Raw genomic sequence first — 19,227 nt, 5'->3', positions numbered from 1 at the left:
AAGGATTATCTTATTTTATCTTATCTTACACACACATACAGACAGAGTGAGAGGTCATTCCAACGTCAGGCTGAAATCTTCTCCATGTCTCCACGTAAACAAACAAGCGTCTGTCTGACAGTCTCGACCCCTGTGGCCTCCACAGCCCAAACAGCACCCTCCTCCGTTCCCTCACTTGGAGCTCCATCTGCACTCTGCAGAGCCACGGGGGAGCACAGAGACCCCTCACCAGAGGTGAGACGAATCAGTGTTTGGTTTCTGTTGAACAAACGTTCACCTTTTAAAGTTCCATTCCTCGGAATTATTAGATGAAATTATTTAGTTGTGGCAACTGTACATTCAAAAATGTTATTGTCACATTGTCTTAAAAGGAAAATCCCGTATATGAGATGGCATCAGGCCATTATTAGAGGGGATGACTTGTGACAAAAGTCCCTCAACAGACTCCTCCACCAGGACCCCAGACGGGTTTCCTGTAGATGCACCAGTTGTAGTTTTCTTAGCTGAAATCTGACCTGCCCATTCTGATTTTCCTTCTGAGAACTATATTTGACAGCAAGGCTCCAGACTTTTCTCACCACCGTCCTGGAAATATCATTCCAACTGTCCTGAAGTCAGTGTTAACCGTCAAAAGTTCTACATGTTATTCCAGCTATAGCAGTTATTTGCATAAAAACACACAATTCAAATGAATCGGAAATAAAACATTGAATTGGATTGATAAAAATAATCTTGTCATTAGTAGTTTTAATGATGTATTATAATGTGCTTAGAGCTATTGTTAAGAAGTTGAACAGCTCATAATTCATCTCTAATATGTATTTTGTGTTTTTGTGAAAACATCTCCTTCAAACAAACTGGATTTAATCAAGTCTCTCAGCAAGAACTACAAGATTACATTTAAACTTGATAGCTTTACAATGTACCTCTGCTGAATACTCATTTATACTGATAGAGCCTGAACACATCATAATGCAAGTCACTGCAACCCCCGTTAACATCAGCTGTTTGGCTCCTTTATCAGCAGGATTGTGCTATAGAGAGATCTGTGCTGTCTGCAGACGGGCCCGTCACTGTGATGACTCTCAGCATGAAGGGAATAAATTACAATATAAAACAATATCATATAATAAGTGTACAAACTCCATGTTACACAATGTTGAGTGAACAAATACCCAGTTTACATGTGCTGGTCTAAATATCCTCTGTTTCTGCATGAACGTTTTCTAAAAGCTATATTTATATTTTTCCAGCAGACAACATAAACTAATACCACCAAAGAACATATTGGGGACTCCACTCATTCTCCTTCTTTCTGACTGTTAGATCTGCATCAACATCAGGAGGTGATTAGCCTCTTTAGCTTAGCATAAAAACTGGTAACCTCACTCAAGACACGACTACAATCACATAACTCCCGCTAAGACCACAAACTTCTGCACTTCTGTGCGAGTACAAATGAAACAAAGATACAACTAGTGAACTTTAGAGGTTTTAGCACAACCTCAGCCCCCACCTGGAGGCTCTGTTTGCTGTCAGCAGTGGATGGGGAGAGGATGCAACGCTCACTAAACGCATCTTCAAAAGCATCTCAGAAAGAAAAAGAAAGCAGCATAAATACAGTGATGGAACACTTTAGGGTGTAATGCACTTCCTGTAACACGCACCACCTCTACATAAACAGAACAAATCACATGAATAAAATAAAGCATACAAATATGTACTGACACATTGGGTTTATAGACGTTTAGATTTGTTCCATGATGTTGATCTAGAATAAACGGGAGGAGGAATGTGGTGTACTCATATAAATATTGCAGATGTTAGGTAACTGTCCAAAGGTGTAAAAGTAGACAACCTCTTTAGGGTTGTAGACGAGGTCCCCGGGTCAGTGGAGTGGTGGAGTTAGCTCACATAAAGGTTTAAATCTACCTGAGCACAATGCACTACACCCCAAGAGAGAGAGCAGCTGGAGCTGGCTTATCTGCAGCAGCCATCAGCTCCTGTGGATGTGACCGAGGTGGTAGTGAGCTCCCTCTGGGCCGACGCAGGAGGGTCACACAGTTCCCAAAAATCTATTTAAACTGTTGTTCACTTGAAGGAGGTCCCATTACTCAAAAGTTTTAAGAATGAGGTAAAAAAATCAAGGGTCCGCATCGTATGAACTAAATTAGTTTTGCATTGCCGTACCAACATTCAGCCCAAAAAAACACGGAATCATATCCTCCAACAACCACAAGCTATTTCCATGCTGATTCAGAAGAGGTATGACTGATATTTCCTCTCTCTACCGGGCCGTAAACACACGGGGTTCCAAGGTGCATATATTAGTGGCTCACATGGCGCGGTGCTTTTGTTAAGCAGCTATGCTGAAGCTAATGCTAATGCTAATGCTATAAGATGGCTAAGATGGCCAATGAATGGATGAACGCTGGTATAGTAGCTTGTTGCAACGTGCCACTGAATCCACATGTTGGACGCTCAGTGGAACAGGTTCAGGTTCATAGTCGGGATGGTTTTACCCTGCACTCTACTGAATTACATGTGTGGCATCCAAAGGAAGTATTTCAGCTTTTGTTGACCTATTAAGTCCCAGGAGTTAAGACCACACAGATCAGGACTAAAGCAAAGCCCCTAACAAGCACAAACCCCCAAAGGTATCCCTGAGAAATCCCTCTTTCTTACTTTATTGAATCATGAGGAATACTAATGCAGCTAGGCCGGGGCACATCTCACAATATGTAATAAAATACCTCTACATCACGGTGATACTGTAGGGTTGACAAGAGGTGCCTTTTATGAATATTTACACACTGAGTTTTTTGATGAATAATCATCAGTAATGTGGATATTTTCACTAAGTGGGTAAAAGCAAATAATAGGCAGTCTGGTAAGTAAACGACTTTACTGTAATGCAGCCTTTAAACCCAGGAAACAACAACACTTATGCCATATGACGATATCTAATATCTAACACATGTCGTCTCATGTCAACCACATCTTAATCAAATATTGACAAATCGTCAAGCCTTACATGTGTCGGACAAAAAGCTTCAAGCAAGGACTGACCCCCCCCTACTGTAATATCAGACCTACAGCCAGAAGGAGAGGAGGGTTCAGCTGAACCCACCCCAACACACCGCACATTGACATCACATGGATAAGAGGCATACGTCATGCGGCATCACATCCCCCCTCAGATGTGCAGCTTCTGTCCAGAGCAACAAGTTGAGAGAGAAAAAACTACAGTGAAGGGAAAGAAAACAGGTGACTTACCCGACTTGCGCTTGGAGCCATAGTCCCTGAGGGAGAAGCAACACAGGAGGGACATAGTTAGTGACAGAGGATGCTGCTCGGGCAACAACAAAGCTCTCCTGAACCACCGCACTCACACAACAACATGAGCATGCAATCGGCTTTAGCTCACTAACAAATGCTTGTGTGTGAGGGAGAGGGAGAGAGAGAGCGAGAGAGAGAGGGAGGGAGTGAAGGATGGAGAGAGAGTGGGAGGAACGACTTTGGCCAGCTGCCTGTACTTCCAGCAACAGACACAAATTAGTCATGTGACTCCAAAGCGGCACCACCATCCTCTTCCTACACTCCTCCTCTCTCCCTCCCTCCCGCCCTCCCCTCTCCGCCCTGTCAGACAAGAAGATGACCCCTCCCCACATTTTGAAGAATCAGGGGGCTCAGTTTAAGATGCCTTGCTTAATGGGTTTTAATGGGATTAAGCCACAAGGCTCAACTACAGACTGGGGGGGGGGGGGCCAGAGCTGTGTGTGAGGCTGAGCGGGTCGGACTCTGCCCTCATCAGCAGTGACTCTCGGCAGCGTGGAAATCGAGTTAAAAAAAAGATAGCGAAGGAGAGATCAGGTGAAGACCGACGGCGCTATTTATAGAAACACAGACCTGACAATCTGTCCATCCTCCCCTATTCTCCCTTCCTCCCCCCCGTCATCTTTCTCTTGTGCTGCTCAATATCCTTCCGAAGGCCCGATCAAAAGCCTCACCCATACTCAAGCGCGTCATCCTGCTGCAGTACTGAAACAACAACCATGAAGCGTGATGCTGTAGTGAGGCTCAATCCCTCCTTCACCCTCATATCAACACAGCAGCAAGGATCTAGAGACCTGAGGGTGCAACACCACTCTGGAGCACCACATGCCAGCTCACGGCTGTGGGTTCATCTCTCAGGATGACAGAAGGATGTGTGTGAGGTCAGCAGGTGTAGGTCGGTGAAAACGTCTTATTGAACGTGGCTGTTCCTCTATGATTCAGGATCAGCCACCCAGCTCCAGCGTCGTCGACTGGGACAGTTGGCCCTCCCTGTGAACAGCCCATTTCATTAATGGGGGCGCTCTTATCTGGTAAAGGTGTGACCCGGAGCAACATCAAAGTGCACTGCCAGGAAGAGCAGCGTGGCCAGCGGTCACTGCATGAGGTAAATGGAAACCTCCTCTGGGGGGGCTCTCGCTGCGACCACACTCAAGCTCAATAAAGAGACACCGACAAGTCCTATGTCCGTCCTTGAGCATGGACACGCGCTCTACAAGCAGACAGCAGCACAACAACGCATGAGCGAGAGCCACTCTGCGTTGTTGTGAGTCGCTGTGCTCCCCTCTGTCCCGTCGTCGTCTGTGATCTGACGTGTCTGTCTCCTTGTGAGCGGCCGCGGCCGAAGAATGAGGCCTTTGTACCCGACATCTCCACCACCATCGCTGCAACCAGAATACGCTTCATTGTCACCAAAGTGGGACAGGCAGAGAGCGGGACTTGACCCCCATTCCTCATCTGGTCCGTCTCACACACATGTTGGACACACGGCCTCTGATATATGGGGAAGGGACAATATTCAAGTCTTATACTACACATAATAATTCAATGAGCTGTGGATGTGTCTCAGTGGAAGGTATGCTGTGGACGGACCGAGCTTCAGAGTTGGCAGGGGATTTGTCGGGATGTTTGCCCTTTTCCGCTCCCGGCTCGCCGCAGTGGCATTAAAGGTGCTGGTTCCACATGCTCAGTGCCCTTGTCTTAGCCTCGCTCAATCTGTTGCTGCCTCAATCAGACGCATTGTCCAACATTTCTGGTAGGCTAAAATCAGTTACGTCCTTCATTTTCTTTGTTTCGTAAAACAAATACTTCTTTTACAAATTGGAAGTCCCAGTGGATTCCTCAGCCAGAGGCTTACCCTAACAGGGAACACCTCCTATAGTCATTAATTTCATTGGCCGCCATGAAATACCACTTGCTGTGGTCCAGCCTGGTAGGAGTTAACATGAAGGGATTCAGGTCATCTGGTGAAGAGGCCAAAGGAAACAGCCTTTACAGCAACTAGCAGACTCAGCAGCCAGCACAGTTTGCCCCCTTTCTACACCTTCTTTCCATCAATAGTTTACTAATAGATTGGATGGTGATAAAATAATTCAACATTTTATTCATTTTTCACTCTATTTACAATGTGTTTTTGATATTTTCAGAGGTTCATAAATGGTACAAATGCCCGACCACTTTGCTCTGCTGCCTCGGGGCGACTGGTTGCCCCGTCGCTCAGAGGTCCATACGGCCGATCGCCCCGGTCGCGGCTGTTTTCTGTCCTGGCCCCACAGTGGTGGAATGAACACCCCACTGATGTCAGGACAGCGGAGTCGCTGCCCATCTTTCGGCAGAGGCTCAAAACTCACCTCTTCAAGAAGGCCTACCCTTAGCCTTCCACTTAGCACTTACTTCGCATCTATTGTATTCATACTAATTGCACTTATTGTTTTCATATTAGTTTGTGGCACTTATTGCATTTGTTTATTTCTGCACTGTATGTTGGCTCTGGTTTATGCTCTTAGATGCTTGTTTGAAGAAAGGAGATGCACTTATGACTTCTGGTGACTAGTTGTTCTCTTGAAAACCTATGTTGAATACACTTATTGTAAGTCGCTTTGGATAAAAGCGTCTGCTAAATGACTAATGTAATGTACAAGTGGCCCAGTGTGTGAAAGGATGGCCCCCTCCACCAGCCAAACTAGTTTCTATATGCATGCTGGGTGCCTGCTGGGTTAATTGAACAAGCTAACAGTAAATGATCCACGCAGCAGCCTGACAATACAATAGGTGTAAGAGTGGGACCTGAAAATGTCTGGTTGTAACTTATCGAGGTGGTGAGGACAGGGGTCGATGAATGAGCTCTGTTTGGTGAAGAACAGCAGCAGCATGACAAGTGCTCTGCTTTAGCAAACTCCCACAGAGCCTGTTAAGCTACTCATGCTGTGCATGGTTTAAAAAGGCTAATACAAGCGTGGAGCTCTATGAACAGTCCCAATCAGGACAAAGGCAGCTTCTGGTCCGACTGTAGAGTCTACTCTACACAGATCTCTGGGTGAGGGCCGCGCTGCACTGGAGTCTCTGGGGTTAGTTGTTCTCGATCAGATGATCATGTGATCAGATGCAGTCCCAGAGGACAGCTGTTTGTTCACCCCGACACACACAGTGACTGCTGATTGGATCGATAGCATGTGTTCTACTGTTGTTATGCTGAGCGGCTCAAAGCAAAGGTTGGCTCGCATCACGTGTGGGCGGGCTGTTAGCGTTAAGCATTCACAAAGGGCTTGAGAACAACATGCCTGCATGGCACCCGAGCATTAGCCCACTGACACAGCTCGGGAGGCAAACATTAGTCAACACGCAGCCACGTTAGCCGTGCTAGCAACCTGCATAGCACCGAGATTAGCCTGGTTTGTGATCGTCAATTCTGTGACTCAGTACAAAGAGAGCTCTTTAGCTTGTTAGCTTAGCCACTAACGATTAACATTACATTGGGACATGCCAGTGGGGGTGCGGCTGGCTATTTTGGGCAGTATTTTTTTTGAGGTATTGGAGGCATCTGCCAAGCATTAGGGCACAGGGGAGGGGCAGGGGGCAGGCACGACGTACAGAGAGGGTGGGAGGAGGAGGAGGAGGCAGAGCAGAAACACAGTGACCGGAGTCCCTGGAGGCTGAAATGAAACATTTCCTCTGTCTCCTTGAGGAATGGAGGAGAGGAAGGAAGCGAGGAGTGAGAGGCGACGTGAAGAATACATCCTCCAGTGGTGGAGAAAAGGGTGTTTTATGTGGCGACGTGGAATCTCAAGGCCATTTTTAAGTAGAGAAGCAGGAGACCAAGATTTTACAGCCTTTAAGTATACGTCTGTTTAACTGCTACGATGTGCAGTGATGTGACACATGTTTTCTTTTGTCCCAGCACAGACTGGAACATGCACAGATGTTGATGTTGACTATTCATGCACAAACATGTGCAATTCAAAACGGCTGTTATTCTGACAGCAGCGCTGTTTAGTGACACAGAGTGCCCAAATGGTATCGGTGTCAGTGCGTGTGTCTAAATCTGTCAGACACAGTAAAGAAAAGGTATGTCCCGATCAAAAACTTCAACAGATGGGTCCGCCGCGGACATTCAAACACATTGTGGTCACCACTGTTCATCACACACTGACACTTGGTCACGGTGCATTCACTGACCACAGCTCCGTGGAGCAGGTCGCTTCCATCCAGCTCTTATCAGGTCCAGAGCCGGTGGATGGATGAGTGGTCCGGGTGAGGCGGGCTGTGTGGTGTCAGGGTCAGGCGGGTCAGCTCAGTGGTCAGCTGATACGAGGGATTGTCAGCTGTTAGTGCATGACTGAGTATGTATCTAACTATAAAGCGAGAAATCTGTGAGTGTGTGTGTGTGTGTGTGTGTGTGCAGCACCCACGAGGAGCACGGGGCTATACAGCTAATTTGGCTTAGTGGTCAAACGATGGAATCACAACGAACCAACAGGTCCATGACAACTAACATGTTGCCATGGTTTCCCATAGACTTACATTGGTACTGAGAGGTCTATGAATCAGTCTGCCATTTATATTATTGCTTTAAAGCTTCATAAATAACGTTGTTTATTTTGGTCTATTCATTGTGTATTTCTGCACAGTTGCAGATAAATGTAAAGAAAATGAGGTACCGCTCAGTGGCTCTTGCATACTAAAATTGCTCAATCTGCTAAAAATCTGCTTGGAGAGGTAGGACAATGATGTCTAGTAGTATTACTACAATTAGATTTGTTTGTGGACAGTAACAAACTACATTATTTTGTAAACACATAGTATAACTCTAAATTGTGAAAGAAGAAGGCAATGGATTTCCTCATTAAGCGTATATGAGTGGGTTGTCAGATAATAGGCTAATCAATGTGTGTAGCCAACTGGCTGCAAGTTAATGACTCTCAATGACCCCCTGCTGGGCTAGCCTGCAACACCAGGAAATACACACTCCCACAGATTATTGCCTTAGCCTCTCTCTCTCTCTCTCTCTCTCTCTCTCTCTCTCTCTCTCTCTCTCGTCCCTGAACTCACCACCCCATTCATACCTCAGCGTCACCAGATCCAGACCTCCACCTCTCTACACCCGCCCCCCACTCTAAGCCCCCTCCAGAGCCCCAAATTACCCTCAGCCTCCCCTGTCTTTGAGCCCTCATGGCCGTGACCAGGCTAAAGCTCACTGTGGGCATTAGCACACTATTAGTGTTCAAGGAATCAATTAACCTCAACACTCTCCCGTACACACGGTCAACACACACGTATTGTGCCCACAGAGACTCATTGGGGTTGCAGATGCACCAAAGTGCTGGCGGCAACTAAATACACACAAGTTTGCGTCCCATGTGAGGAGCATCAAGGCCCCGATACACTGGACACAAAGTGCACAGTGGGATTACTACACCGGGTGTCTGCATAGGTAGACCTGTTCACATGCACACTATACATGCTTACAGCTGGACATGTGCGGGCCTGCATGTTGTTTGTGGACAACCCTCACACACACACACATGGGCATGTGATGAAATGAACGTCTAGTGGAGACTTGAGGCCGAGTGGATGCATCAGGCAGACGTATGTGAGAGAGGGGATCGGCTCTAAGCAAAGACGGACTGGAAGTCCTCACTGAAAGTGGAGATGATCGACCAGCTGATGCTGGTTGAGGGACCCGCAAGACTCGATAACCGATTACACTCAAACAAAGAAGAGTTTAGTTACTGTCATAAAGCTTTTATTCTTTTATGGAACGTTTTTCATGATTAAGCTGCCGTATCACTGCAAAGTGTCTTCATCACTCAAAATACAAGAGGAATAAAAGAGGCGACTACTTTTAAAAGTTAGTGTTGAGTGTTGAAAAGATTCACTTTAATGTATTCCTCCCATTCCTGCCACGTCCCCCCACTACATATCATGACCTTAAGAGTAAGAGTAAATAAAGACCATGTCAACGTGATGTGCAGCACATATGGTATTATTATATTACATACTCTTCGAGAAGGCACCAGGTGTTCATGTGTCTCATGGATTACAAAGATGGGCAAGTCCCTCTGGCTATTTTCCACTGAGCTTACTGTGAGGGTCTAACTTCCTGCCATGTGGCTCCACCCACTCCCATGTGACAGTATTGGGAACAGGTGTGAGCAGACACACACACCTGGAGCTGATCTCCTCATCATGGGAGCCAGAGAGAGAAGCTGTTTGACTGAGGGTAAATGAAAACCCTGATGACAGTTAGGTTGACTCTGTCCTTCATTGCTGTATACCTCTTTTGTCCCTGACCTCTGCCCCCAATCCTGTCACAGTACATTCTTAGATTCAAACAGAACCTGTCACCCATCCCCCAGATTGGCATCACAAGGAGATAGATGTTAATCTAGGCCTAGTCCTGGTGGCCCCCCTGAGGCCTTAAGACCTGAACCCTCAGGGTTTGATGCTTTTTACTTCCTGATTTAAACTTCTTCCAGACTCTTTCCTCACAAGATGAGAGGTCATTTCGAATAATTTATTTACTTGTTTTTGTCAAAACAGCTTCAATGACAAAAAACATTATCTAACATTAACGACTGTAGCAGTGTAAGCCAGCGTGCGTGTGTTCTGGAGTACAAGGTTTCATTTGTTATTTGTTCTTTCAAAGAAGTTACATTGATGCCCTTTAAATATACACTTCCTGTCGACATCAATGATAGAGTTGGACACACATACGCCCCAATCCTTATCACCCACTTATTCCTAATTAGCCCAAAAAAACACCCGCATGTGTCTTCCCCCTGTCACCAGGGACAGCCCTGCTACTTAGGCCCAAAATCTGACCAATCACAGGAGTTCATGGTTTAACCCAGTCATAATCTGTTAATCTTGCAGCATCTCTCTCCTCGAGGCACGAGCCAAGGTCGATGCCTATTGTTATTCAGGGGGAGGGTTGTGAGGGGGCAAGATGAATGATGATAACGTCGGCCATGTCTCAAACTACGGTAGCCTATGGGGGGCCAGTGGCCAATATTTTCATCATGGCTGGTTATGGTCTGCAGAGGACAGATAATGCTATTCAGGCTGATAGTTATATGATTGCTACAGCAGGGCCCAGACACATGAAACAAATCACAGCCCACAGCACATGCTAATTGACTCCATAGAAATGCAAGATGGTGGGAAAAGTGTTACGCAAGAGAGAGGAAAACATCATGTCTTACAAAAAGGGGAAGGGGAGTGTAGCGTCAAAATGGACATAAAGAAAGACAGAAAAAGACACTGGATACATTTATAGAGGAAGGAGAGCCTTAGGGAGGTTTGTGAGTGGACAACAGATCACACCGGGGGATGAACTGGACACAGAGCAGCCGAGGGTGCAGAGGACTCCAGTAACAGCCGTTTGTGTTGTGAAGCACGCCACCATGTGGAGAGGTACCGGAGGGTAGAATCAGAGCTAGTGTAGCTCCATGGAAAGCTGTGAGTTCTGACTCCTTACTTAGATGCAAAGGCAGTGTATTACGGTAGAGCGGCAACCTTTCTGCTTGCCATCCTTCAAAGGATGGATTCATATTTTTGAGCTCACTTTGGCCTCAGTCGCCACGATACGGGACAAAACCGCACCACATGTAAGCAAGGTCGTACTGCAGCCTCAGTGCGGTGTGTGAACATCTGGACAGAGATAAATGGACAGAGACACTGAGAGCTCTGTGAGCCGAGGTAAAGAGTGGAGAGGGGGGGAATGTTAGCCAATGTTCGGACGCCTGCCTCTGATAAACATTCTTTTTTATACAAATCTCATGACATAGATTAGTCCCAACCGGTCCACTCTGCAGTGGAGAGATAGAAATACAGATATATAGAATGATTTCCCCTATGACTGATCTATTTGAATACATTTAAGAGACGTAGATATAAAACGACACAGTATTTCCAAAGAAAGAGGCTAACTTCAGAACAAATGTGTTTACTTTATCTAACGACTCCTTGAGGGAGCCACTGACCTCCAGAGTAAAAGACCCAGACGAGCCTGCTCTGCAGAGGACTTCCTGTGGGCAGTTCAAATGTGTGCACAGTTCCTCTTTTTGAAACATAAAAAATGCCATCAAGCTGTTATGATAACTTCTCTTCTTTATATCCAATATCCTCGTTTGTTGTACTTTTCTTCTGCAGGACGTTTCAAGGCGTCAAAAGCCAACAGAACGACCAGAGATCCAGCAGAAGTCCAATCAAAATACGTTTAATGTAAAAAAATATACACTCAGCTTGAAAAGGAGCAGCTGATTGCACACGAGTGACATCAGGCGGGCTTGTGGCTTCGCCCCGCTGCAGTACTCCACTCCACAGACAGGGGAGAGGAGAGCTCCATGTGCTTGCTGAGCTCTGATTGATGGGATCGATTCCTGTGCAGCACTGTGAGGCATGTGGCTCATTTTTTCTAATCAGATCACAGTCAGAAAAAAAACTGTATCTCACATAGAGAAGGAGACTGGTGCTGGCTAATGTCAAAGCATGACTCACTCACAGTGATGTTATGGAGACAGGGTTAGAAATAAGAAAGTTTGATCCAGTCTTAAAAATCTGAAGCTAAATGTCATCTTGTGTATATTCTTCTGAAGCTGATCAGAGAAACCGTGGGAGCTCGGTGCACCGTTGGCCTTGTGCTAGCCCCGTCCCCGTCCCCCCCCTTCAAGTGATGAAGAGGACACATTTCATCACCCTGGTAGCTGTCCTGGCCCCGCTCTGTTCATCACACCCATGTACAGTCTGGCCCTCCCAAAGCTATTACTGCCCAGCCTTAACAACACCCTGTGTGAGTGAGTGTGTGAGGAAGCAGAGCAGCAGTGAGTCAGACACCATCGGGTGGGTGTCTGGGTGAATGAGTGCATCCATGTAGGATGGTGGCGAGAGAAAAGAGACTGTGGAGCACAGACGGGAGGTGCACTGAAATAACCTGACAGCAACAAAGGCTGCTGCACACAACTAGCAAGACCAATTTAGTCCCGCAATGACGACTCTTCTCCTGCTGCTGTCTCTTTGGCTGCGAACACAAACATTTTTGAAAAGATATAATTGCACGAAGTGTACAACTGCTCCGTTTCAGACGGATCGATAAACGCTCACACACAAGAGCACGTACATGCACACACACACACACATAAGCTCCGCACGCTCGGCTGACCACTCCTCTCACTCTGACACACTTAAAGTGTTTAACCCCTTCCTAGCGCTGCTGTGCGCTGCTGTTCGCTGCTGTACTGCGCGGTCTCCAGCGAGTGCTATTGATCCTAATAGTTAGGGGAGTGCAGCAGCTTATCCATTAAGGCTGAGTGAGCCTGTCCCCTGTCTCCACCTCAGCAGACGGAGTGGGATGGACAGATGACTGGCGGGGGGGGGGGGAGGAAGACAGAGGTGGGAGACTGGGAGGCAATGAGTGGAGAGGAGAGGGAAATAAGTAAGGGAAGAGGAAGGGTAATTGAGGAGGAGAGGAAGTAAGGACGTTTATTAGCATAGCGCCTTTCAAGAGCAGCACGTCAAAAAGTGCTTCACGATAAAACACAAAGCAACGGACATGAAATAGAGACTTTAGAAGAATAAAATCAAATAAAACATATAGATAAGGCTAACAGTATGGTGTCCACAGTGTCCACAGATCTTCCACCAGTCCAAAAGGAGAGAGTTCCAAGGTTTAGGAGACACAACCTCAAAGCAACAGTCTTTTAGTTTTAGGACTGGAACTGCCAACAAACACTGACGCTAGGACTTTAGAGACCTGCTGATGACTCAGTTATTGTGGACTAAGCAGGTCAGGGATATTTTGCTGAGGTTCAGCGCTTGAAGAGGACCGGCACTTCTATATTTGACTCTTTGGCGTACCGTGACTTTTTCTTGCCCACCTGCACTCCTCACAAGCTGCCGGTACTCTGTTTCTGCCTTCTCCATGTCAGAGTGAGAACGAGTGCGTTGTAACTTATCTCTTGTAAAATAATGTTTTGCCAGCGTTAGGCTGGAGGATATTATCTGCCATCCGCTTTTTATAAAGTTTATGTAAGCGGCACACTGCACTGCTCTCACACGGAGGTACCGCTGTCGTAGACTCATCTCTGTCAGCACTGCTGCTGTCGTTAGCGCTGTTCCCCGCTGTCAGCACCGTTAGCTTCTAGCTGTTTTGACTTTTTGAATGCGCAAATTAAAAATGTGCATAAAACAGATGGTTGGAAACACACCTTGTGTCAAAAGCTGCACCAAGAATGATCCTGCATCCACATGCATCAACACGTCATTTAGGACTGTGAGAAGAGTTGCTTTTGTTGAGTGCAACTGATGGAAATAAGCACTATTTTTTAATAAAAAATTGGATACTCGTTCTAATTGCAGAAAAGCACAATCAAGTCACCTAAAGTCCATTCATCTTCATGGAGGGCAATAATCAGGCAACGTAGACAGTCAGGCAGCAACATCCGGTTCTGCCTGAAGCCAATGCTTCATGTGTTAAAGCTGCATTCTCTCTAGTGTCCATCAGGGGGCGACTCCTCTGGTTGTATAGCAGTCTATGAGAAAATGACTCTACTTCTCTCTTGATTTATTACCTCAGTAAACATTGTAAACATGAGTTTATGGTCTCAATCTCTAGTTTCAAGTCTTCTTCAACACGTCTCTATGTCAACCCTCCGCATTCACTTCTGTTCATTGGTTGCAAAAAAACACAATGGCGACAGCCGTAATCCAAAGATGGCGACGGCGAAAACGCCAAACTCAAGGCTTCATAACGAGAGTCCACAAACCAAACGAAGAGGTATTATTAACACAATGTACTGAAATGTACTTGGTGGAGCTTACCATTCTAATATGATGCTGGATAGTTTAATGAATAATTTGAATTGTTATATTCCGCGAGTCAGATCTGAATCTGTCACGTAACCAGAAACATTTCTCTGTCAGGTAAACGTAGTACTCCAATGTCTTCCTCTGCAGTAGAAGTACACAGTAAGTAGTATACAGTTGAGTTGCATATTGTTTAAGAGCTTTGGGGCCTTTAATAGTTATTTCAGTGTACAATGACTTAGAATAGTAACATAATTCAATATCATTCATATCTAAACATCATAATACATCTATAGCTGTTTGGGGCTCTTTGGGGGTACCAGGTCCAGGAGGTCTACCTTGTCCACAGTAAAGTCTGCCCCTGGTGGTTCCTGCTGAACTAGACTGTAGTTCACTGGTGTTCCTGACCGTGAGGAGCCGTGACTTGAGTGTATGACGTTACCACTGTGTGTCATACAGGTGTGTTTCTAAGGTGTTCACTTTGTATGAGCGGTTCTCCAGAAAGCTGCCAGCAGCAACACCACAGGCCAAAAAGTACCTCTTTCATTCTATTCCTTTTTCTTTTAATATGTCTCAAGTTTCACATATGCAACTCCTGTGTAAACACCTGTCTGATTCCAGTGGCTGAAAAGGAAATATCTCAAATTCGTCCCTGTTTTGACACACACACACGGCTTCATCTCCCACATCTCCAAACGAGATTAATGCCGTTTCTTTAAGCATCAACATACGTAGAGGAGAGAGAAAGAAGCATGAGAACGAGTAGAGAACGATGCTCATGGAGAGAAAACAAAGAAAAAAAGGATTGGAAGAGATGCAGGGCGTAAGGCAAATGAGAGGCAGGAGGAGAGAGAGAGAGAACGAGAGAGAGAGAGAGAGAGAGAGAGAGAGAGAGGCGAGATGGAAAGCTGTGTTGTCAGCGAGGAAACGAAGGCTGTTGCTCAAAGACTGATCGCGTCGGCGTTCGTAACCTTGAGCCGTTGCATCAATTTATACCTGAATTTATGAGGCCGGGTTGGATACAAAGAATTAAAGGAGGGAGAGGACGATAGGGAGAGACACACTCATTACTCTGTGCTGAAGAAACACTGGCAGCCAGAGGTCACTAAATCCTGCCTGCCTCACGTCTTTCCTCTCATCCAACGGAGAAAGGCGAGGGCAATACTCTAAACTACAGACTGTCAGCAGAAGAGGGGGAACAGGAGCACATCACAAAATGGAATAGTGCGATACTGACATTCCAGGTCTGGAGAGGAGAGCGTGTTCTCTAATTAAAAACCACCCAAAGGGGCTATCTCCTGCTCTGAAACCAGTCAGATGGAGGTTTTAACGAACTCGCAGAGAAAGAGCTGATCTGGGAATAGACTAGAGAGCTAATGAGCTTAGCCACTGTACAATCATACTGTATTTTTTTTTGGGGGGGGGGATACACAGATGCAAGGTGTGTTAGCATCTGAGTTCTTGTGAGTAACATTATCAATCAAAAAAGTGATGACTTCATCATCATCATCCTCATGTTTGCATGCTGCTCCTGTAATCAGTGTGAGGTTATGACAAAAGTAAAAACAGCCATCAGTACCGTGAACCTGAGCAACAATGATGCTTTCATTCAAATAAACAGCTTACATTCTGAGCTGACTTTGTGTAGCTTTATGCTAACAAACACGTCCAGGAGATTGTGTACAAGCTGCTCCATGAAGAGAAATCCTTACACTCAACTAGAGTTCACACAATCCCATGTTCCAGACGTGTATTATATGACATAATAATGGATTTGTTGATTCATGATCACGAGCGAGCAAATTCTGAAAGTTTGACCGTCTAGGATTTAAAGTGACACTATTCATCCTTTTAGAAAAAGCATGGCATTGTTTTTCTTCTCTTCTTCTTCTCTTTTATACTGTAAATTTAGTTTTTCTTTATTTACTGAATTCCTCATAGTATTATTGCTTTCTCTTTGTTTTATCTTATTTCTTATTATCATTATTGTTGTTTTTTTACTACATTTTTTTGTTCTACTTCATAATTATTATCACTATTACTATATCTATCTCTCTCTATGCATACACATATTGACCTTTATAAAAAACAAAACTGTGAAGAAAAAATAAAGTGAGCCTATGCAACTGTTGTTGAGCCCAGTTGCCATTACGAGATAGCGGCACATTGCATTTCTCTTCATTTCCCACAATTCTCTTGAGTCAGTTGCTTTAAAGACATCATCATTAAGTGACCTAATGAAGCTCCATCAGTGGAACGGGATCACGATCAGAACTCATACTTCCTGCTAAACATGCCTCCTCAGCATGTTTACTACTTGTCTTATTTTAATAATAAATCTCTTAGAGGCTGTACTGAATATTTACATTCAAAGCGCCGTTTTTGAATGACGTTTTGAATGTCTGTCGTCAGATTTCATGAAATCATCACCCAAAAAAAACGGCATGAAGGAAGTTTGAAACTATTCAGTACAGCCCTATCTAAGACACGAGAACACATGTTAGCTAACGTTAGCCAGTGAAGCTACTGGTCACACCACACAAGCAAAACGTCTCAGCGTATTGAACTCACAAAGTGTGCACTTTATCACTTATGAATTCTACTTTTCATTTGTAAAAGGAGGACCTATGTTATTTCAAATGATGAAGTCTTGCTTTGACCACTACACCACATAGCACATTCACATCCATCCTGTAATTAAAGCAGTAACATTCTTTTTTTTTTTCTCCAAAAGAGGATGTCAAAACCAATTTCAGACCAGTGTTTTGGGAGCGACACCCACATTAGCATAAGCTACCATCCTCAGTGGGGTTTTGAGTGAAAGTGCAGCACAACAGGAACGACGGTGTCGCTGGAGAGCTTGACACTGAGTCAGATGGCCGATTAGTCTGAGTAGACAGCATGCGTACGGGTGTGTTGCCGTGTCTCTGTGTACAGTATGTGACACTCACTCCACTGGGGGGTTGACGTCCTCGGCCTTTGTCTCAAAGAAGTGCAGCACCTCCTCACTCTGAGAGATCTGAGGGGGGAGTCGCACCAGCGCCTAAGAAGAGAGAGAACGGGGAGGTTAAAGACCAGCTCATTGATTAGTCCTGTTGTTGTTGTTTTCATTGACCTATCTTCATCTCCCCCAGTGACTGTTTGACCTGGCTGTCCACATCCTTTTTTTGTTTTGACTGAGATCCTTCCTCTGAACGTGATAACGTATCAGTAATGTATCTCTTATACAGCGCTTTTAAAGGGCATCATACAGGCTTCTTTGGAAAAGAATAGTGTCTGGGTGTGCAGGGGGAGTACTTGGTTAATCAAGCATCCTTCCTACTCTGTGTGTTCATTGACAGAGCCACACGGCAGTCAGAGAGAGGATCATATGTCTGACTAGCCATCTATATTTAATGATCTGGACAGCTCCAACCAAAGGAGGAGCTCATGTACAGTAGCGGGGTGCAGGGTGCATACGACATGCGAGGGCATATGTTCAGCGTGGGCTTTTCATTGACAGCGGCCTGCATGTTTCATTCATGGGATCCGATCTATGGGGATATTGAAAGAGCCTCGTGGTTGAGATTGAAGAGGGCCGTATCTCACTGTGCACCACAGCTGGCTGGACTCAGCACCCTGCCATCTCCAAAGAGCAGACCCTCTGAGAACCCTGGGTAATTACTCTTCCTCTCCGCTGTTTGCCTCATAAACAGGATGTAGGAAGTAAACGGCATGGAAACGCTGCGGTACCGGGCAAAAGAAGCGGCTCGCTACGGCTTCTGTAAACATTAGAGCGCTGCGGGTTATTTGGGTAATGAGGAAGCCTTTTTGCCTGAGCTGAGAGAAGGAGCATGGTCATTGTCAGTCATTTTTGTGCGTATCTTTTTGTTTTTAAACTCTTTTTGGTCCTGATTATTGAGTGGATACTGTAGCTAACCCTTCCTAATGAAGGCCAACTAATTGCTCCCTATTGTGTGCGTAGAGACAATCACAAATTAGATGTGGGAGGGGGGGGAGATAAATAAAAAAAATCGGAATCCTGCAAAATAAAAATAGAAAAACTAATGAGAGAGAGAACAGGGAGTGCTAAGGCGAGTCTCCCTCCAACTGAATGCGACTTCTGTGATCAGATGAGGTGGATCGAAACTCAGCTGTGTCCTCATGTGTGTCCACACTGAACACTTCAGTGCGACCTGCCTGATCGGATAGTGATCGGATATAGTTCATGGTCAAAGGAACGGCTGTAAAACGGTGGACCAACATGTCATTTCCTATAAATGCTTCACAATAAAAGTCCTGCGCTATTTTTGCTGCTTTCTCTTCCTCCCTGCAGAATTAGTAGACTTTTTTTTATTGAAGAATAGCCGCTAACAAAGCTCCGCTAACTCAGTGTTAAACACATGTTCCTATAAATTCTTCACAATTAAAGTCCTCCATTATTATGTTATTTAAAAGCTTTTATTTTGGAGCAGCAAAATCATGAAATGTTGTGTTTTCATCACCAGTAGGATAACAGGACTCAGACAGCAGGTCTACGCTGGCTCCAGTCTGGTGTCCTCCTCTCTTCTCTTTGCTCTCCTCTAGAGAGGAACTCCTGTGTGGGAGGAAGATGATGGAGACCTACGTCTGATAAATTGTCCATTGTCTCCACATGCTGTCCACACCTCACTGAGATCTGAACTCAATGCGAGCCAGTCAACCTCAGCATGTGGTCTGTTACATTGAAAAAGACAAGTGGAACCACAGCTTCTGTAACAATGGAAGAGCTAGAGTCTGCCTTGTGTAGTGCATTGACGGAGAAGTTTGGGGCACACATAGGTCGCCCTTCTTCTCTGATTGTGGCACACATGGAAATGAACAAACCCTTTAACTGTAGAAGGAAGAGATCCCATCGTTCCCCCACCAAGCCTAGTGTCAGAGTGTCAGAGCTCATTACAGGCTCCTGAGATTGCTCAGATACACAGCTCTTCACTGCCAGGACACTTTTCCACGTCCCCTACTGTGGCTACAGTCTCATGTGTGCCATGTTTAAAGTATGTGAAATGGACCTTTGACCCCTCACAGGGGAGGGGGGGGGGGGGGGGGGGGGGGGGGGGGGGGGGGGGGGGG

At 45.5% G+C, this 19,227-nt stretch overlaps 1 protein-coding gene across 2 annotated transcripts in view; it reads right to left on the bottom strand.

Moving 5' to 3' along the window:
- Window positions 1-19,227, bottom strand: part of sh3pxd2aa (SH3 and PX domains 2Aa) — an 89,376-nt gene that overhangs the window by 39,541 nt on the left and 30,608 nt on the right. For both annotated transcript variants that reach the window (XM_031867216.1, XM_031867215.1), the window contains exons 5-6: window positions 17,088-17,179; window positions 3,277-3,302 (exon numbers count right to left, since the gene is read on the bottom strand). In XM_031867216.1, coding sequence (XP_031723076.1) covers window positions 3,277-3,302; window positions 17,088-17,179 — 118 coding nt within the window. The remainder of the gene's footprint in view (window positions 1-3,276; window positions 3,303-17,087; window positions 17,180-19,227) is intronic.

Source organism: Anarrhichthys ocellatus, unplaced genomic scaffold, assembly GCF_004355925.1.
Source record: "Anarrhichthys ocellatus isolate YVR2014 unplaced genomic scaffold, GSC_Weel_1.0 scaffold38, whole genome shotgun sequence".
Classification (NCBI taxonomy): Eukaryota; Metazoa; Chordata; class Actinopteri; order Perciformes; family Anarhichadidae; genus Anarrhichthys; species Anarrhichthys ocellatus.
Note: the sequence above shows the minus strand (reverse complement) of the source record. Positions and strands in the feature narration are given on the sequence as shown.